The 21,327-nt window shown below is 51.3% G+C and overlaps 5 protein-coding genes across 5 annotated transcripts; 3 read left to right on the top strand and 2 right to left on the bottom strand.

Moving 5' to 3' along the window:
- Positions 1-4,451: 4,451 nt before the first annotated feature.
- On the top strand, positions 4,452-5,871 carry GT037_000616 (c6 transcription factor; the record flags this gene model as incomplete). Its single annotated transcript, XM_038925663.1, has 4 exons — positions 4,452-4,509; positions 4,709-4,956; positions 5,005-5,102; positions 5,151-5,871. 4 exons carry the CDS (start codon positions 4,452-4,454, stop codon positions 5,869-5,871), a joined length of 1,125 nt encoding a protein of 374 aa, XP_038791519.1.
- A 933-nt stretch (positions 5,872-6,804) lies between these two features.
- On the top strand, positions 6,805-7,857 carry GT037_000615 (aldose 1-epimerase; the record flags this gene model as incomplete). Its single annotated transcript, XM_038925662.1, has 2 exons — positions 6,805-7,304; positions 7,356-7,857. The coding sequence occupies 2 exons, from the start codon at positions 6,805-6,807 to the stop codon at positions 7,855-7,857; spliced, it is 1,002 nt and encodes a 333-aa protein (XP_038791518.1).
- Positions 7,858-11,116: 3,259 nt separating this feature from the next.
- GT037_000614 (stam binding protein) lies at positions 11,117-12,853 on the bottom strand (the record flags this gene model as incomplete). The annotated part of the gene is made up of 3 exons (XM_038925661.1): positions 11,117-11,303; positions 11,353-12,071; positions 12,119-12,853. 3 exons carry the CDS (start codon positions 12,851-12,853, stop codon positions 11,117-11,119), a joined length of 1,641 nt encoding a protein of 546 aa, XP_038791517.1.
- Positions 12,854-13,380: 527 nt separating this feature from the next.
- On the bottom strand, positions 13,381-21,050 carry GT037_000612 (uncharacterized protein; the record flags this gene model as incomplete). The annotated part of the gene is made up of 5 exons (XM_038925659.1): positions 13,381-14,085; positions 14,472-14,488; positions 14,546-15,150; positions 18,198-20,920; positions 20,970-21,050. 5 exons carry the CDS (start codon positions 21,048-21,050, stop codon positions 13,381-13,383), a joined length of 4,131 nt encoding a protein of 1,376 aa, XP_038791515.1.
- Positions 16,784-18,034, top strand: GT037_000613 (uncharacterized protein; the record flags this gene model as incomplete). The annotated part of the gene is made up of 1 exon (XM_038925660.1): positions 16,784-18,034. The coding sequence occupies one exon, from the start codon at positions 16,784-16,786 to the stop codon at positions 18,032-18,034; it is 1,251 nt and encodes a 416-aa protein (XP_038791516.1).
- Positions 21,051-21,327: the final 277 nt, after the last annotated feature.

Below are 21,327 nucleotides of genomic sequence, written 5' to 3'. Positions count from 1 at the left end.
GCTTCTTCCCTCACACGCTGCCAACTAATATCTCTTTCTGACCAGGCAGTCTGGAGTACAGGTATTGGTGATTGTAAGTATGCAATAGCACCAACGACACCATGCATTGACACCAGTGGCCTTCTCAGTATAAAATTGTTTCTAGATAAGTTGTGGTCCATGAATGGGTAAAGATTTTGTGGGGACGGGCGGGCATCCAGAGGTATTTCGAAGCAAACAGATACGGGCGTATGGACGCCAATTGCCCCGTCCCGCACGTCGATCTCGGACAGTCATGTTCGTCTAAGAAATAAGAGTGTCGGAAGGGCCGAATACTCGTGTGCGACAAGCCGAAACTAAGTTATTTCGAACAACGTTCGTACGATCGCTGACTTTGTCATCGAAGGAATGCTCCATTCTTGGACCCGCTGGTCGTCAAGATCGTGACTGATTGTTGACCTACCGTGGCAGGTTTGCCGTGTTCTCTCACAGAGAGACTTTGTGCTAGTCGGAATGATAAGAAAGGAAGGGCGATGGCGTATGTGAAAGCGATGTACAACAACGTCATAATTGAAGCTCAGAACTGAACGCAGGTGGCTGACACAAAGACGCGCACTCATGAAACGAGTCTCGACCATCGCGATCATGGTTCAAGTGGGGATGCTGTTCGCACTCGGCGAAACCAGTGAGCTGGCGCTTGGAGCTGGGGTTCCCCATCCAGTTGTGGATATGCTGTAAACGGGTCGATCATGATCACCAGGTCCCTCGCGGTCGCGTTACGGATATTGCCGACAAGTAATTCCTGCAATTATTCGTGATGCTGTCACATGGATGATGCATGCTACAAAAGTCGGTATGTTGATGCCGTCAAGTGCGATGAGACGCGTTGTGCTATGCAGAGGGTCTGAGCACCATCTGAAGACAGGAGGTTCCTCCAGAGCCCGACTTGCGGCCGAAGGAGTTATCAACATGGCTTCAGTTTTGTCGTTGATGGTGTACGGCTTTCGCGTCGACTTTCCCCTCCAGGCTCATTCCAGGGCCGCAGCGCGATGTTCTTAGTAAACGCCCCTTGTTCGAGACCTCAACAACGTGGCTTTCGTGCACTTGGAATGCGCTGTGACGTGGGTGGATATGCCGCAGGGCTAAGTATTGAAGCTTTCAGCCTTAAATTGTGTGATGGGGCCTAAGTGGGAACGCTTTGGTGATTCGCCTCATTGCTATTCCTGTCTATGAGGCTCAACTCGACCTTGGCTGGTCTAAACAGAACGATTGGCAAATTTTCGCCAACCAGGATGCACCGCAATAATCGGCTTATTACTGACATCGGAAGAAAACCCACAGCGAGCCAGCCATCTGAGCGAAAATGGTTTCCCTAGTTCGTTGACATCATTTCACGTTGGATGGTAAGAGCGAAAATGACCAAGCCAGCGCTGAAATCGGGAAGAGCCTTCCAGACCAGGCTCGGACATCGCGTTCACGACAACCGTGTGGCTCGGCTTCGGATTTTTGAGACGGAGGCTGGACGGCCCATTGCCGAGCATGAAAACAGGTGCCGAGTATTTTCGTCCCTGGCGGAAGATGAACACAACCGATCAAGCCTTGGCGCCAGACTGCTCTTCAGTACAGTGTACACGTCGCCTTGAGGCTTGGGAGATCGAACTGTCCAGGATGCGCCCAAATGAGCGATAGAGTGTCCAGATATTCCAAGCTGGGATCTCGAATTGAGATGAGACCCTATACATCGTGGGGGCCCGAATGGATCCCGTGACCATCGATTTTCACGTTTGGGAATCAACTTGTGGAGATCATGAGGCGGAGTTCAGGACTGACCTAAACGACTCCTGGGCGGAAGTCTTGGTCATCCGACGCTGGAGCATGCCCAGCAATCTAACTCCGCGAATTAGTGTAGAGGAAGGTTACCACTAACACCCCTTCGCCCAGTAATTACACGATGGAGACGGATCAATGTGCGTACGTGAGAAGGCTATTCCGTCGCGACTCCATTGGCACCTCGGCAGCCGGCATGTCTACGATCCGTCCACCTTTGCCTCAGGGCGTTTTGTGGCGCCTGTGGCTAATGGCTCGCCTGTCGCGTATGGGCAAAAGCGAATACGCATGTGCCTCTTGGCTTCTTGTGGCACGATCGCCTGATCGTCTCGACACTTCGAAACGTGCGGTGAACAGCCTCAACATCGACTCCATCTATATGGAACATGCATAGATCAGCGATGTATTCGATGTCTTACGATTGGCAATGCCCTGTTTGTTGGCAGTGCAGGTGCTACCGTCGGAGTTGTTCCTGGAGTAATGCCGCCTGATGGGACGCGGCCTCGAAAATGACAACGGGTCAACAATGTCTCTAATGCGACAACCCCTGTTGTGACCAAGCTTCGTGGAGCATATTCATCCATTTATGTAAGCCATAAGGGTTGTCGATCTTGCCAATCATGTTGGGCAGAGTACTGATGGTTTCACGGGAGCAGCTGCATTCATGCAAGGCCCATGTCAGCGCAGGCAGACTCCTGACACTACCATGATAACGCAGCAAGGCTTTGTAGGGAGAGGTAGAGATTTGCATCGCGATTTCCATAACAGCGATGAAACTCTACTGAGCTATGGTTGGGCAGGGCGAACGTTCTTCGCCCAACGTGACAAGGAAGACCGCTGTTACTCCTCTCTAAGAGGAGGCTACAAACCTGCTAGACTTTGGATACAAACACTTTTTGTTTTGGAAACAAGAAGGGACTGGCGCCTGACCACTCGTGGTTGATGGTTTCTACAGCTTCAAGAAGCTTGGTAACTAGGTTGGAATCAAGGCCTAATGACAGCGGGGTTGATCGTCAAGAGCCCTGAGGTGTTCGAGAACCGCCGAATTTACAAACGAGTTTATGGGCTTACATGATCGCTCTTACCAACTCCGCACTGGTCAGTTCGTAAGCCATCCAAGAATGCGAGATAACTCGCCGAGCCCGTTCTGTACTTCAGTAGACAGGAGACATGCCGTTACCGCTAACAAGCTATGAGCTCCGGGAGGACAGCCGATATGCTGAAGCCTATGTCAGCGGTCTGCATCACCGCAATGGTGAGGTCGCGAAGAACCGCCTAAAGTGATTGTGAACAATGTGTCGTATCCATTCCCCGCTTGGACTGCAGGCGCTGACATTCATTACACGTGAAATGTATCCGCGTATATGAGCCACGTCCTGCCAAGACATGGCAGGCCTTGTCAGCGAAGGTGTCGTATAGACGCATTGAGCCTGATGGATACGGCATTCGCAAGAATGTACGAAAGTAACGATCCTCAGCCCCCTTGCCTGACGACGCTTTGTGCGGGTCGCCCAACACCAAATCTCTCGGACCAAGAAGATGTGTGCCTTGCCAATGATGTATTCAACGATTTAGGAAGCTTAATAGCAAACAACTCCTGAATTTGCAATTGAGTGTAGATCAGTATGGATGAGTGAACAATCGGGCGGTTGATGGTCGCGGTGGCTCGATCATAGGTGATCATGTATAATCGAGACTACCTAGTCGGGACACGCAGAAGACAATGCGACTGCCAGTAAGGCCCACACATAGTAGCGACTCTCGAAGGGCGATGTTGGCCAAAGCTAGTTTCACATTGGACCATACTGAAGTCTGTGGCTGGGGCAGAGTCATATGCAGAATGCTACCAGGAAGTCCAGACGACGCAGTCTGCTGAATGTAGTGCGCTTACAGTGACAAGCGACGGTAACCGTAAACAGTATACAGCTGCTGGAGATTTATTTCGTTCCCAACAGTATTTCTCCCTGTTCAACGACACGCAGACGGGATGTTGCGTGAGTGTTCACATAAAATTTCCGCATATTCGCTCAGCTTATCTCGCTCCAGTCCCCTTTCAGATCGGACGGGTCACTTGAAGACGGACGGGTCCTCTGAAGTTGCCGCGAGCCGTTTCTAACGTCCGAGAGAGCGAATTTTCAGCCAGGAGAAAGATCGCTCGGCTGTCAAATCAGTCAGCCAGTCATGCCTATCTTCGGCCGAAGCTTGAGCGTGTACAAAGTACACCGGGTAGTTGCCAGAACCACGGTCAAAATAACGTTATTAGTGATAAAGCATAATGATGACAGGTGGACTGACGGTCAACCTTGCAACTGATGAAGCACATGGTCAACGTTGATGACGAGCTCGGCAAAAAGCCTAATGGCTGGGGATTCGCGCCTTTCTGGAGATTCGGGAAGCGCGTTTTGTCCGCACGTTTTTGGTCGTGGATGTCATGTTGCCGGTAGCCGAGTACTGCGATGCGATCCAGAGAGATTTTCGAGCGTACTTACGCCCGCGTATTCGCCGAATTCACGTCACCTGTCCTGCTACCACAGGGCGGATTTTTCTCCATAGCAAGTTTCGTGGGCCACGGTCACGGTCCGCTCGTTGGCCGACTCCGCGCTCTCGCTTTCTCAAGTCCTCCGCCAAATGAGCCCAGTCCTTGAATGGTTGGCGCCCTGCAAGAGGCCAAGCATCCCTGCACATCGACTAATGTAATCCAACGTACGTGCGCCGATTGATGATGTGTAAGAAGACAGGGGTGCTTAGCTGCCCAGGGTCGGCGGATTTCATAATTACAGTTTCATTACTGAGCTTTTGCACCTAAGGGCACAAGGTTAACGCCGAACGTCCGCCTTGACTATCCTCTGACGTGAAAAGATATAATGCTTTGCTACCCACAGAAGGCTACGACCTTATTTAGGGCTTAATTTCCACTTCCACTTCTCGATACAAGTGTGCTTGAATACCCTACTCTACCCACAAGATATCCTATCCTCTACAGCATTGACTCGTAATTTAAATCAGCCACACCACTCACATTGCACACCATCCATTCAATTCAATCCAGCCGCCATGTCTCCTCATAGGTCAGATTCGATGGAGGCTCAGGACAACATTAGGAAGCGAGTGTGCAAAGCCTGTGATCGATGCCGCTTGAAGAAGTCAAAAGTATGTATCGTCTGAACTATGTTGTGTACATCTCTCTAACCATACTAGTGTGACGGATCAAGCCCCTGCACTCGATGCAAAGCCGACAACGCTATCTGTGTATTCGGTGAGAGGAAGAAGTCGCAAGACAAAGTCTACCCGAAAGGGTACGTTACTCGTTCCTCCTTTAGTCTTCTTTGGCCTAACAAATACAGATACGTTGAGATGTTGGAACAGCAACAAACGCAATTAGTAGCTGGACTTCGTGAGCTCTACAACCGCTTACAAAGGGGTGAGAGCTGGCCAGGACAGCCACTGCAGGAATCCACGGGCGGCCACCCATTGACGCACGACATTCTGGAACGCCTCGATCTTCTGCACTCATCTGGAGACGACAAGAGCCATTACGAGGGCTTTGAAGAAGACACTGCTCGCATGCAACAAAGACTGATCGAAGGAGGTGCTCCCTACACCCGAAGACGGGCATCCGTTAGCTCAGACTCTGAACATGGCCATGTTTCACCAAACTCATCGTATAACGGTACTCCGACCACCAAATCATTCGCTTTCGACAGCCCATTTGCACGTCATAACGCGCCGCCAACACCGCCAATGAACAGCCCGTTTCCCCGACAATCTCAAGTAGTATCGCCAGTCAAGCAAGAAGCACCCATGGTACAAGCACCTTTCATAAGCAGCACTGCGATGGATCCTTCGACGTTGTCGCGAGCGCCATGGATGAACGACACCATGATGATGGAAGACCCTGTAGACTTCAGCAAGCCCATGTATGGATTCGACAACTTTGGCGCATACGATCAGAACATGATGGTGGATCCGATCTCGATAAATCAAAGCGACCCAATGATGCCAGACTGGAATATCCATAGCGACCTGGATTTCAGCAGTTTCATACAGAACCCCGTTGGCGCATGATCATTGGTCCGGACTTAACTCCGCTTCCTCCTCCGTATTTTCGTTTAGCGTTCAAGCGTTCTGGGATACTTTCCATTCCTATACGGCGTTCATTTCGGTCATGGCAATCGGCGTTAGTCGGCCGGCTTCCAGTGATCTTCTGGCGATTTCCCTTTCTTTTGTTGATGTTTCGACGGTTCACGATGACGTGAAATATTACGCAAAGCATAGTTGGGACGAAACTCCGCGGATCGGCAATCTCGAATAAAGTCCTTCGGTCAGAACTACCGACCAGCAAGGCGATCGGATTCGTGGCGTTATTGTAAATCTCAAATGTATCATAGTCGAAGACGATGTTAATCACCATGCTCGCGGGTTTCAGTGTGCGCGCTTTGACTTTCGATTACTAATTGCAGCTTTCAGCCCCACGTCCCCTTCGCATTCACCCGCACTGCCACAAGTCCATCAGGCGAAGCGATCCAAGTCCCTATACGGCATGCCGTCCGACGCGTCGTTTGCGTACTCGCGAGGGAACACTTCTGCCGTACCTTACGTGGTGACGACGGCAGAAAGGATGTCCACGAGTGCTCCACACCCTCATTAGGCTAATCAATCGCCGCATACGTACCTAAGTTCTGCAGCGCGCACTCTTTTCTCACAGCCATAAGCTCAAATATCCAAGGGACCTTTTACGAGCATTACTTACCTCTTTTTCAAGACGAAGACAATACTCGAAGCAAAGCCAGACTACTAGCTGAGGTGCGTCGCCGTCCTGTAGCTGCCCCGCTCCGGAACGTTTACCCCTCATCACACCACATCAGACCTCACGAGAGTGCAGCAATAGTGGTAGCTGCTCATAGCGCTTGAAGCATCCAACTAATCAGAGCGATGTAGATCAAACGTACGGGAGTTCGCCTATCTTTAAACTAGAACAGTCACATCGACGTTCGTATCATGTCTTCTACCAAGGCCTTTACATTTCTGCCCCTGGGCGCTATTATTCAAAAGTTTGTAGTGAATGGGAAGAACATTGTTCAGGGCTTCCCATCGGCAGAACTATACAAGCAATACAACGCCCCGTACTTTGGCGAGACAATTGGTCGTATCGCCAACCGTGTGTCCAAGGCAAAGATCAACGACCTCAACGGGAAGTCCTACCAGCTGCCAGTTAACAACGGTCCTAACTCTCTTCATGGTGGAAATCTCGGCTGGGGAAAGCGAGAATTCGAAGGACCGTCTACTGTTGACCGTGATGGAAAGGAGGCTACCTTCTTCAAATACATCAGCAAGGATGGCGAAGAGGGCTACCCCGGTACTGTAGAGGTACGCGTGTGGTATGTACAAGCTAGAGAGGAAGTAGATGGTGCTCAGCAGGAAGTCCTGTACATCGAATATGAGGCTGAATTGGTTGGCGATGAGGTCGAAGAGACTGCAATCAACATGACCAACCACAGGTAAGTTCTGCGACGGACCTCATATGGATGCCACACTGATAGCGCACATAGCTACTTCAATTTATCTGGCGGGCCCACTATCACGGGAACGGAAGTGAACCTCATTACAAACAAGTACCAAGTCGTAGACGATGGCGGCATTCCCACTGGGCCTATCGAAGAATACCCTGGCGTCAGCGCCAAAAAGACCTTCACCTTGGGGGAGAAAGAGCCTGACATCGACGACTGCTTCGTTGCCAACACCGACCCCAGCAGCATCCCCATCGATACTCGTTCCTCGCCTCTGCAAAAGCTTGCGTCTTTCTACCATCCAGAGAGCAAGATTCATCTCGAGATTCACTCGACTGAACCAGCCTTCCAATTCTATACTGGTAAATATATCGATGTACCTGCTGTTGGCGATGTTCCTACCAGAGGCGCCCGTTCTGGCTTCTGTGTCGAACCCAGCCGCTATGTGAACGCTGTCAACGTTCCCGAGTACAAGTCTATGATGACACTCAAGAAAGGCGAGAAGTATGGCACTAAGATTGTGTACCGTGGCTGGTCAGCTTGAGTTTTACCTGAATTGCCTACGTAGGATATTTGTTCCTGTCATCAAGAGAAGCTAGCCCTAAGTCAAGGGGACGTTATCTTATCTGCTAGCCACTGCCATAACTTACAAACACCGGCATTTACTCTTGATGTTTTCAATCCACTATCTGTCTGGGTCAGATAACCGCCATCTCGCGTTTGATACTGGGCTCAGATGCACAATTGTCTAGATATCGTCCTTACGCACATATTGCTCACATCACTGCGTCAACCCAAGGAGTTCAACTGTCTAGCGGCCTTTCCTTCAGCAGCCATCCCTATTGATCACGATTCGGCTTTCCCCGTCCGAAGATCTAGACGTCTGGACCTTCGGCAATCAGTCCACAGAACGACGTCACACAAACGTGGCTTCACGGCCGCCTAACATCTAGCTCTGAGTCCGGCGAGGGACAAAGGCTCTGCTGCCGCTTATCCGTTTTTTGTTACCCCAGTCATAAAAGTTTATCCAAACCTCATGTGTTCTGATGGTGACTAGCCTACGCGTAGGCCACAAGTTGTGGAGCTCCCGCACGCAGTCCTCCAATAGCGACATTACTATGTTAGGGTGAAGAACACGAATCAACCACACCTAGTATTGCGTTGCCAAAGCTGACTGATGCACGAATGCAAAAGAATTCACTCATGGACACGCGGCAATACTGAACGGACCCTGTAAAATACAAGATGTATTCCCACCTGGGAATAAGATGTTGAGTACCTAAAGTTTGCGGCTTTTTGACGTCAAATTGCAGTTGCCAATCCTATAGAGGCTGCTGGAACACTCTCCGCATTCAACCACGCCCCACCGTTCCGGCATTGTCTCTCAACCACGTTATCAGTAGACAACTGTTTGTACATCTCCGTGACAAGTGTTTGCACGCAAACGAGCGGGGCCGCGCGGACAGTTGCAGAGTCCGCTACCAGACAATGATCACTGATGCGACGTAACCTCGACGCTGTCACCCCGATCTACTTGTAGACGTTGACAAGAGCGTTACTGATGATCAACAACATTTCCATGGTCAGCCCGAGCCTCTTGAGCGAGTATGGAGATATGATACGCGATTAGTAACACCTAGCAACAACCAGAATTGTGGAGTAGGCTTGGCGGGACCGCTGGAACTGGTATAGTTGTGCAGCCTCCCTTTCCCCGCTGCGCGTCGCTCTTTTCGGTACCACACGTTTGGGATCTTTCACATCCTAGTCATTCGATGACATGAGGTTGCGTGGGCGTATCCAGTCAGTCCTTCAGCTCCTTCCATATGTTTCAAACCTTCCTCGGCCGACTAAGAAATTTCTCGTACGATCGCTGCTAACGGTGTTCCGATTGATAAGGCCACCAAATACGAAGCACGCAGCTGACTCTGCACTTTATCGCCGACTACATGTCGCGCATACGAAAACGCGTGCGCATCGACACCAGCGTCGCAATTACCCAGCAAACGATGTCAGACAGCGGCCTCTAAGTTGGGCTGAGGGGGGCTCGATACACTTTCTCTGCTCGACCACGGCAGATGTGCGAAGTTTTCCTTTCGATACACGCCCAACATATGCTAAAACATCTAAGCTCCGTTGGCTAACTAAGAACAACGTAGAAGAAGCAAAGCCATGCGGCTAGCGTAGATATACCGAAAGTATATTGGTGTTCTCTTGGGGTTGCCGATCTCATCGCCGAATGCGATGATTACTCTTGGTGTTTGTACTATGAAGAATTGAGCTCGCGGTGGCTGGCTGGCATGGGAATCTTGACTGAGCCTCACGAAAAACAATGTGCGACAGCTACGAATTCGATCAGATACGCGTGAGTGCATCAGCGATGCCACGGGAGCGTCTACGCCCAACATACCCACTGTACCCGCCTGCATGCATGACATGCTCTACAGTCATTCTTACATCCACAACCCCCTCAGACTAACGATCCTTCGGCTTGATCCGAAATCCCATCTAGAACACTGAATACCACAAGAAACCTGACTTTCCCTCCTGCGCACTACGCGTTCCTGCAAACCAATGAATGGAACGCCTTACGACCCTCCGTTCCGGCGCGCGATATTCTCAATACGGTGAACCACGCTACCAAACCCCCATAGCCCTGACAACTAGCTTCGTGCGGGCCTGGTACGACACTCAGGTCCAGTCTGCCCTTGACTACATCAGAACCCAGCAGACGGAAACCTGTTTCGAGGCATCATCCCCTGTCCACATTCGGCAACATGGCATATTGCATATATGCATACGAACGAATGATTCCTTGGCCAAAGAGCAGGACAGCACTAGAAAGAGAACGCTACATGTATGCCATTGTCGATTTGTCGATCTCCCGAAATGTTTCGGGGAGCAGTTATCGGTCGGCAATTCGGATACCGGCACGGGTCTTATCCGATAGCAGCAGCCGACTAAGGTGGTAGGTGGAATTGAGATGATTTGTTTAACGCCTTCATGCGATGACGTCGACGATCGTGAACTGTTTTATCTGCGATGTAGATGTGTTTTCTTGGCAGGAAGGGGTGCTTGGGCCCGGTTCAATGTCGGGTTCGATGTTCGATACCAATGTAGTGGTATGCGTGAACAGGTTTTTCTTTTCGCACGTGGGGTGGGAAAGAAAAGCAATCTCATTCCCCATACTCATCTAAAGATAAACGGAACCTGCCGGTGCAGTGCCAAGTGAGCTGCTTGTTGCTTCTTTGTATCGAGTTTGGGAAGATTGTTAAGATCAGCGTAGCACATAAGTATCGACGTAACATGCCATCAACAGTACCGACGATCAATGTGAAGTGATCTTGCTCTTTCATATTTTTGCAATCGGTCGATGACTGATGATCTATGTTTTGGAACGAAGTGATGAAGGTGTTCAGCTACTCACCCAATTGACCTATTGGATGGCAAGTATACAATGCGGATGACGGGCATGGGGACACAGGGAAAAAGCGGGACATTGTGTCGTCCAAAACGAGAAAGAGACGGTGGAGATAGATGCTCGAACTCTACTCGACACATTTACTCTGTAAATGCTGGTTTTCGCCAAAAGGACAGTGATACTCGGGCAACACTGATTTCGTATGCTGGTCTTTAGGCATACCACATTTAATCCTGTTGAAACACACCAGCAGATTCATAGAATCCCAAATGCACAAAAACTCCTCGCTATGCGGTAAGGTTTGTTCCTTCGTGATGGATAATCTCCATGGATTGGGTATTGGTTTTGCAGTCATATCGTCCTCAAAGTGTAGAGAAGGCAGTCTTTAAAAGTTCTTCTTGGGCCTCATATCAACAATCTCCAGCGGCGCATCGGTCAGCTCAACTACGTGGCCTGGTTTCAAGGCTTCTGTGTAGATGTTATCGACATCATGAGGATGGAAGATACCAGGTCGGCTGCAATTGAGAATAGCTTGTTTGCCCGGGGGGTCAGTCAGGCGGAAGCATCCCCAACTGTAACATGGTCAGTGTCTCGAACGCGGTCGTGAGGATATCAGCATACCTAGGCTGTTTCGTCGGTGCGCAAACGATTGCGATGCTTTCCGGCATCATGACCTGGTATCCGACGTGCGTATGTAAGTCTCTGCTGCTCATAAAGCAGGTTTGTGTTGGGTGTGTATGGATCCAGCCAAGAACCATGAGCTCCTCTTTGTCGCAGTAGTCGAATAGCTCCTCTTCGTTCAACGTCTCGCATGTGTCGCTTGTACTTGTTTGCTCGGGAATGATAAGCCGTGTAATGAAGAGGGCGTTAGACTTCAATATTCCGCCCAACATACCGCATGTTTCCAAGTTGAGACGTGTGTTGGACGAAGCAACAGCCAGGAACTGATTGCGCAATTGGGACGGGAGAAAGACAGGACGAAGGGGGTCGCCATTCTCGAGGAATGCAGAAGGCTTGAATGTAAACTCGTCGAGTTCGGCTGAAGGAGTCAACGGTCTTTGGTCGGGTATCTTGCTTGGTAGAGGTGGCGCGCCTTCGGAGATCTTGCCTGGAACAGGCGGAGGCCGCGAGTGGTGGAATCGCGCGTCGTACGTAGAAGCTGGCGACTTGGGCGGCAAGGGTGGTGGCGCTGACGGTGTTCCGGATTGTCTGTATATCTGCTCTTTCGGAGGTCGCGCAGGTGCTGCGTCGCGCGACTTTGAGTCTGACCATCTGTCTTGAGCGGTCTTGTATGGAACGGTAGGGTAGTGATATGGAGACGCGGTCTGAGACGTGGGACGCTGGATTTGTCAGTACAGGAGCCACAAAACTGTTGCATGGGGCGCACCGAGGAGTATGATGTTCTATGGCCGTTCTGCTGGAGCCTTGCAACTTCTTGCAGTTGGTTCGAGATATCATCTCCGTCGCCCGCTGGCTGGCTGAGCTGGTTCTGCCAGCTGTCCCATGTGCCTCCACTTCGACGTGCCTGCTCCTCTTCTTCCGACACACCATACTGTCGCACACCTCTTCTAATCGTGTCTCTCCTCCGAACTTCCCTCTGCGCCAGTCTTGCGGCCAGTGATTGGTTTTCCAAAGAGCGTGCATCGATTGTGGGTCTGGAATCAAATGACCTTCTCTTGGACCCTCGGTCTTGAATGGCCAGCCCGTCCAGCTCCTGGGGAAGCGCTCCGACGCCATTTCCTTCCAACGACCTTAGAGCCTCCTTCTGTCTCCGTCTCCTTTCTTCATGTTCCTCATGTCTCTTCTTGATGCGCGGCGCGATCTCCTCGAGCTTCTTCAGATCTCGACTGACGGCTGCCGTTGCAGCATTCAGCGCTTTCCGGTTCTCCGGTTTGTTTCTATCCGGATGGCCCTGTAGCTTTTGAAGGATGAGATCGGCGTGTCGGTACAGGAGGAGATAGGTCTGCGCGTCGTTGCCCTCTGCTTCATAGACTTGGGCCTCTTTTTGCATAGTACTGGCTGTGCGCAGCCAATTCGCCAACGGAATGTGTGCATTGTATGTGTAGTTCCCGGCTTGTTCCGTCACCTCAGGAAGGCTCACGGGGGTGTTGATGGTAGCCATGAGGGCGAGTGTTGTGGATGTGGCGGGGTGGGCACGAGGTACAAGCAACTGGGTATTCGCGAATTGAGCCTCAAGGCAACAACTTATCGACAAGCAGGACCGCTACCGGTGCGGCTAAGGGTTACGCGTCCTCATCAGCAACATGTGAGGATTATCTCGAGCGCTGCATCAAGACAATCAAGTCTGTGGCACTGTGATGGGTGAATGCTGCATCAAGGCGGGGCATCCAGGGCCCTGGTGCGGCGTGTGGCAAGCACGGTCAGTCCGTCATGACATGGTTGGGCATCAAGCACAGGGAACGAACATCAAGTGGAAAGGCACAAAGGGCAGAGGGTGCAGGTGGAAACCATGGCGACATGGTACCGGGAATTTGTTGGCAGCGATATCCCATATGCAGGGTAACAAAAGGCGGCAGCGCGTGTTCACGTGTAAGGACATGGATGTACAGGTCCACAGAGTCTAATCGCGTCTAGCTTCCAAATATACGCAACAGTGTTGAATAGCGTTTAACAAGACCATGTTACCTTTCATTTATCCTCAGAGTCCTCCGACAGCTTGTCCCACTCGCTGTCGGTTGATATGTCGCCGGTTGATTCTCCCATGCCCTTCCTTCGCTTCAGCGCATCCTCTACAGGTGCCGCAAGACTCGTCGTCGCCCCCGTAGTGCTAGCAGCAGTAGGGCCTCCACGGCCCGCAGAAGCCGAGTGCTGTGTTGGGCTGTCTGGCTCACTTCCGTCAGGCTTCTCAACGAATACGGTACTCTGTGTTTCCGGGCGTGGCGCACGCGGCGGGTTGGGTTTGGGCTTGAGGGTCTGCTTCTGCTCAACCTCGGTGTCGACCTCGGTGTCGTCGCCTGTGTCCATTCCCTCTCCGTCGTCGCCTGCGTCACCCTTCTCTTTGCTGCCCCTTCTGGCTTCCCGGATGCGCTTTGCCTCCTCCTCCTTGGCTTGGGCAGCGCGAAGCTCCGTCGCAAACCAGTTGATTGACCACCAAAGCCCTCCACACAGAATCGAGAGAATAACAAAGTGTATGCTGTACGTCGCAATGAGCATGACGAACAAAAGGACCTGGAGCGCGGCGAACGAGGCGTTTGTTGCGATAAGGAGCGTGGGCGTCGGCCCCGCAATGAAGATGGACTCCCATAGCTGTTCGAAGAAGGATGCCATGGTGGATGGTTGGGTTTCGGCTCGTCGAGCGGTGGGTAGTCGTGTGTCTGTCCAGTGCTTTGCTAACTGTCGGCCCTGTACTTGTACGGCCCCACGATACGGCTGCCTAGCCAAGTGAACAGAGTGTACTGTTAGGTAATGTAATTCCACACACGTATATAGAATTGGCGTGCGAATGCGACTTGGCCGTTTACCAGCGCCAGAGTGAACTGACGGAGCGGCGTGCTGGAGACTGGAGAGATGCTCGATTGCAGTTTGACGTTTCGGCGGGGCTGGCTTCGGCAGAGCTGTTTAAGCTAAACCCTGACCCTTCCCTTACCGCGTCACGCGTCTGGCCCGTTATATTACTCCGGACACTAGCCATTTAGACACGGCAGCCATGCCTCGTGATCTTTGTCATTACTGTACCAACACTTAGATACCCTCTTGCCTTACGATAAAAGGATACATACAGATATGGAACAAGACGCTACAGAACAGGTCAGCTGGATAGTACTGCTGGACCCTTTCCTCCATCACCCCCTACCCGCCTCCCCCTCCACAGCTCCATAGTGCTTCAAAAACCTTCCCCAAACAACTCTCTCTCCCATCTCCGCCACAGCAATCGGCCACAACACCCTCCCAGCCCCGTCTTCCCAGCCAATCGGCCTCATGCCCTCGAAAGCATCTTCGTACTCAGGCGCCGCACTCATGTATCCCGGATCCACTGTGTTCATGGCGATACGCTTCTTGCGCCAAGCAGGCTCTGCTTCTGTCTCGGTAAGCATGTTGAGTGCGGCTTTGGACATGTTGGTGTGGACGTGTTTGCCTCGTTTTGCAGATGAAGAGGTGTGTGACTCGAATATGCCTTCGCGGGAAGAGACGTTGATTATGTAGCCTCGAGGCTTGGTAGGTCTTTCAATACTACTGCAGCCCATAAGAGGAAGGAGTTCCCGGCAAAGGATGAAAGGGACGAACGTGTTGACTGAGAGAGCGGAACTAACGTCTTCGTATGGTATCTCAGATATAGATTGCACCCAGGAGGATTTGGTGTAGGGCTCTACTTGTGTGGTTGTTTTGTACGACATATCGAGTATGTCTGCCGAGCCTGCAGCGCCTGTTTGTTTTTCCAGAGAGCTTTCCGAGGGCACACTAGTCGACCCAGCGTTTAGCAGTCTCATTGGCAGTTCTCGTCCTCGCACTCTGGTCGTGTAATTCCCCTCAATCAATAGTTCCCGGTGTACTAAACGCTTACCCAAAGCTTTCTCTCGCTCTATGGCATGTTCTTCTCTTTTTACGCTGTCTGTAAGTGTCTGCGCTGCGTTATTGATCAGTGCGGACAATCTCACAGCCCCTCCATGAGCCCATTGCTTCAGACATTTTTTCGTTTCATGCACCAAATCGTGCGCGTCCTTCGCACACCTGAAATCCGCACCTATTACTTTTAATCTATCCTTCCATACATGGGAGTCAGGCTCTTCGATATACCGTGATATAGCATCAAGCGGATATCGTGTCGTGACGATTACTCGGGCACCACAACGCAGAAGACGCAATGCCGTGTGATAGCCAAGATTGACTCTCGCTCCTGTTACGAGCGCGGTGAAGGTATGTGGCAAGATCAGCTTTGATGGGGTCGAAAGCATGGAAGAAGAGTGGTTGAAGGAACCGCAGGGTATGCACATGGCGGGCTGAGGAGGGTATGAAGTGGTCATAGCCATACGACAGATGTAACACAAACGTTTGCGTGGCGTCGGTGCTGGTCTTGGAATTTCCGCCTCGTGTGGAGCAGACTCTGAGATGGTGTGTCGACTGGGAGTAACTCGCTCTTCCAACCAAGCCATGATAGTGCCAGCTGTGGTGTCTCGCTGGATTATAGCAGCCTCTTGTAGATGCGCAATAACTCTCAAGGTAGTCGAGAGTTCCGAATGAGGTATCGCCTGCTCGGCGATTTTAATTTCATGGACAGTTCCGTCCGGCGTTGTGTTCGATCCACCTCTCTTCAGATGCCGGCGGATCCTGCTCAGAACGTTTTTGTAGATGAGTTTTTTGATGTCGTGACCCAAAGCGGGCGACGGTGTAAGACATGTCGCGATAGCTAACCCTCTCTCGGTTTCGTATTCCGGTAGATAGTAAGCTAGCCAGCTGCAATTCCCTTGAGCGCTGATGAGCGCTTCATCATCTCGCAGCCAATTGGATATATCTTGTGGTGCAGCGGTGGCTGCGCAATGTGCTGCTAATGACGGCGAGAAGTGTGCCATAGCAGCAGACAGTACTCTTGATACGGAGAGTTGATATGTATCTTGTTTTCTCAACACTGCAGCAGTGTAACTATTCAGGTAGGCTACGAGTGCAGGTATGTAAAAAAGTTCGCGTTACATTCGGACGCAGCGACACATTTGAGGGAATAGCAAGAAATTGGGGTTTGCCATAGCCCACCAGGTATACCATAAGCTTCCTTTCGGTTCTAAGGGTGTCTGAAAAAGTGGGCGCTCACAAGGTGATTCGAGGTAGTTGCTGATAGTGGACCTTGGTTAAGGGCGGCATGTCTGACGCTACCGGCGCCCTTTCCATGACTCGGACGCCAGGCAGTAACATTTGACGAATGGCAAGCGCAAATGGTTTTATTCTCATAAAGCAGAGAACGAACAGAGGTACCTTTCAATCATAACTATTCGCATCTTAACAGGCAAGCCACACACTTGGAAGATTCACAACCTCCGGTCTGGTCCTGTGCCTGCCCCAGGCCAAAACCAATCAAGCACCAAAGGAAAATAAAAAACCTATGCTAGCAACTAAAAGGTTCCAGCGCATCGCGCAGGATCTCGAAAAGCTCCCTTGTGAGCTCCATGGAGACATACTGAACGACCTTGAATTCTCGCAATTAATCCGCCTGTCCTCATGCGCTGGTCCCCGCCTCACTTGGTCCCTTGAAAACAGCATCTCAGCTTGGGGCAATCACTTCCGTGCTGAAGACAGAAGCACATGGCAAAAACTGCTCTCCATCTCAGACAGCGTAAGGCGTTTGTGCTTCGTCCAACCAAAGGCCAAGGACGAAATACCATACATATTCGAACGCAGCCTAGCTTTTCTGTTCTTTCGCAATGAAGACTGGAAGGCGACTGCATACGGATGGTTACCAGCAGATGTTCAAAATCGGTCCAGGTTTGCTGAACACCAACTCGCAAGAACTTTCCTCGCGGAACTCAACTCCATCGTCATGGACAGAACGTGGTCTGCGTTCCACGAGCACTACGCACGCTTCATTGAACCATGGCTCCCGCGATTGTCCCCGCAAGCCAAAGCTATCTTTTCCAAGATCCCCAAGCTAGGTATAAAAGACGCGGTGTACCACGGGTACGCATACCTCTCGAAGGATCTGCCGTTCAGTATCGACGATCTAGCAACATTCATCGACATGTACCAACAATTTCGATTGCTCAGGGCAGAAACAATGGCAGCCGAGCTCTACCGTTTGGCAGATATCTACGAAACCTATCCAACTCGTCTGAAGGAGCCGTTTGACCTTAGGGATCGTGCACCTGATAACCTCAACACGCAACATGTTCCCACTGATATACGTCGCCGTGCGAGGAAGCTGGTTAGGAAGGCGAAGAATACGAGGTGGAAAAATACCGAGGGGTGCGTTGTCCGCTTCGCATGGCCGGCCCTGGTGCCGTATGAAAGTCAAGTAGAGATGTTCCAAGAGCATATTACGGACGCTACAGATATACAGGTTGCGCCCGCGGACATTGTGGATAAATGTTGTGCTGTTGTTGCGAATGCCCCATATTGGGCGCGAGACAATGCGGAAAGAGAGGTGATTGCAGTGACACGCCTGTCTGAGACGCTAAAACAGCAGCACCTAAGCTTGCATGGGCTCAATTTCAAGGTTCTAATTCAACCTTACCAAGCGGAATTTCCAAAAAGGGCGCCTGTAGCACTACCTGTTCTTCCGCGTGGTGACGCGGAGTTGGAATGGCTAGAGAATTTCGCAGAGGTGACAGCGTGGATGGAAGGGAAAACTACCCAATAGTTTTCAGAACAGCCGTTTGAGATGGCTTTATTGCTTGTACTCATATATTTACACGAAAAAAGGGTGTCAAACGCGAGATAAAGAGGGAACCCACCCATATGATACATCCGTCTAGCGTCCTCCAACGAGAGGTGGTTCCGATTTCAAATGCCCATTGATATACATGTCAACGTGTTCTCGTTCAGGCCAACCACCCCACTGTTCAACACTCTCGATTTGTGTCTTGATGAGAAGTGCTATGTCTTCTGGTGCGCCAGATAGGTAGGCAGCTTCTGGCTCGAGAGCCCCACCATCGATAGCCAATCGCAATGCCACAAGTATCTTGAAGAGAATGTCTCTGCCTGAGTGCTGAGCTTTTGCGCGCGCCGTCACTTCGACATGGTGTTTGGTGAGCCAGGTGGTGAAGGAATAAAGACCTTCATAATCCCGGAGAGCAGTTAGTGCTCGTACGTAAGCATGTAGTTCTGCAGGTCCTGGAATGTGTAGCGGAACGGCGTTACTACCAGTCTGGTGATTTGAAGGTGACTGCACGTCGGCATTAATACCGATCAAGCTATTAAAGAGCGTTCGGAGGCGATGGGAACTGGTGGAAAGGACATGTCGTGTATCCTCCATGGACGCGAAGCTTTGTTGGGCGGTCTGAGCAGTATACCGAGTCGCAACACAGAATTGGAGAAAGATTTCGTCGTCGACATTGAGATGCAGCTGCTCCATCTGCTCAAGGATGTCGCAAATACGTTTATACTGAGTAGTTCCGATTTCCCCATTTTGGTTGATGTGCCATGCTAGCTTCTCTATCATGGCAGCCCAAGCTGGTCGGTAAAGCGGCCGATAATGTCTAAGAACCATGTACGCGTATTCGACCAGGTAGTTGCGGTTCGACCTGAGCTGAGTGGCATGCTGTTCCGGCCGTAGAAAACGGACTTCCTTGGGCAGTGACTGTTCGACACGTCCATGACGACATAAGAATACGATAATCGCCTTGATGAAATAACCTAAAATCGGCTGGTATGGCAGATCTTGATCATGAGTTCCATCAAGAATTCGGCCTACTATGCCATTGCACCTATCCTTAGCCATGGCCAGTAATTCTAGGCCCATATCGAAGTCGGAACACGTCTCTATTAGGAAAACGAGGAGATGATTATCAGGCTTGAGCTGAGTGGTCTGCATCCGTTGAAATAGCTCTCTATATCCGGGAACGGGCTCACTGATGTAAACGTGGTGTAACGTGGACAGCGGGTCTGGCAAGACTTCTTTCATATCTCCGGGTAACAAGTGGGTGGGGCTTTCTTCTGGAGTACCACCTGCGTCAGACGAGAACTCTGGGTGTGTCAATCTTTCTGCTGTACCGTAATGCAACTTTTCGAACATTGCGAGATATATTGCGGAATGACCACGTCCTTCAGATAGCTCTTGTGAGAGGAAGCATGCCCAGGCTTCCCTGCGCGTGCGTGTCGCTCGTATGCGGCCAGCCCAGAGTAGAGCACGAAGTCCATCAGCTTTGCGGTATTGAAAGGAGGAAAGAGGCAAAACCATCCGAGTTTGTATCGTTGGACTGGAGTCTTTGTCCCAGCCAGCATAGACTTGCACTATGTCTTCCAACAACCCGCCGCTGTATCCAGCTTCGTGCATACGGTGCAGAAGCTGGGAAGCTCGGGAAGCACCGAACTCGTAGCCTTTGTCCTCATCCATTGCTGTACGATTCTCCTTCCACGGAGGCCAGGCAGACCCTTTAAGCTCAGCCCATTCTCTTTCTTGTGGTGTCTTGGCATGAGCCAGCTGATTGAGCGCTACGGATAGGAAGCCGAGTCGCGTCACTGCTACTGCAGGCGACCTATTGGCCATGTATTGAAGGATCTGGAACTGGGCCTTTTCTTGGTGGACAGCGGTCACTACGGGTCGAGAAGGTGTCGGCAGTGATATCAGCTTAAGGAGTTTGTTGCAAAACTCAGTCAAGTCTGAAAGCGTATTTGGTGGCAGAGGATCAGCTCCAGTTGTATTATCATGTAGGCGGCTTGCTTCGGCGGCGAAGAAGGAGGCGACCCATGACATTGACTCAGGCCGGTGTTCTCGCACATGGTGGAGTAAACGAACCGTAATGATTTTAAGTTGGGACCAGCTTATCGACTCTGAATACGCAACATGAACAAGGTGCCTCATGATGGTGTCGAGGGCAGGTGCTTTGATGTGCTTACGACGTAAGAACAACAAGAGTAAGAACAGAGGCGGCATCTCAACCCCCTGTTCGAAAACCCTTGCGGCTTCAATCGATCGCGGCGCCACGAGACAAGAAGCCCATCGCTCTACGCTTTCCATGGTGTAGCCCTGATTTTGTAGTAGCTCTTTTTCCAGCGGAGCATAGTAAAAGTCCGACTTGGCTGTTGGTGTCGCTGTGTGATGTTGGAGAAAGCGGGCAAGGATTGAATAGAGCGAGACGGGTTCATCAAGCAGAAGAGTGCTGCGAGAAAATCCAGTCTTGGGCTTGGGTTTTCGCGAAGGACGTCGCGGCGCAGTATAGGACAGATCAGTCCCATCAGATGGGGTAACATAAAGGTCTCTGGCTGGGCCGTTTATGGAGGCAAGGACTATTGCAGGCCTAGGTGGGCGTAGGGCCTTCCTGACGGCGCGGGACAGTTGGGGTCGAAATGTGGGACGCCCTTCAGTTTCGTCTACTTCAGAAAAGGTGGCATCCTTGGAAGTGTGTACGGAGTAGCGCCTCGGAGGCCGTTGAGGTTCGTCATGGCGACAGACGGCTATATCGTGGCGGGGGTTGAGAGTCGTGGGGCGATGGGAGAGCAGAAGCACCCAAGGAGCCTGGACACGGCATGTCGAAAATACGGACGTACCTCGCTTTTGGCGATGGGTAACAGGGCTACAAAAACACTTGCAAGTAAGTCAGTAAACGTCAGCCTTGAAGCAGCAGCGAGCATACCCAGTAAGGTACTAGGCGCGTCACACGACGACCGAAGCAGTACGTGTTACCTGGAGCTGCCAGGGAGAGTATTGGGGGCATTCATCTGACGCAACGAACGTGGACAGACGCGTGGGAAGGGCAATTGCGATGGCTTGCCGAGGGCAGTAAGAAAATCGTGGGTAGTTTATGCTCCATCGTCACTAGCGTGCTATGCTACAGTCGCAAACCACGTCTTGAACATGGTTACCAGAGACAGCGGATCAGACTGTAAAGAGCGAATAGCTGTGGAAATAGCAAACTGTGATACCAAGGTCATTCCAGCGGTCGAGGAAGCACGGCAATCGTCGCAGCTCGCTAGGCGGTGTTTCTTGTGGTA

This window comes from Alternaria burnsii (genome assembly GCF_013036055.1).
Source record: "Alternaria burnsii strain CBS107.38 chromosome Unknown 705, whole genome shotgun sequence".
Lineage (NCBI taxonomy): Eukaryota > Fungi > Ascomycota > Dothideomycetes > Pleosporales > Pleosporaceae > Alternaria > Alternaria burnsii.
This window is presented reverse-complemented; position numbering and strand designations above follow the sequence as displayed.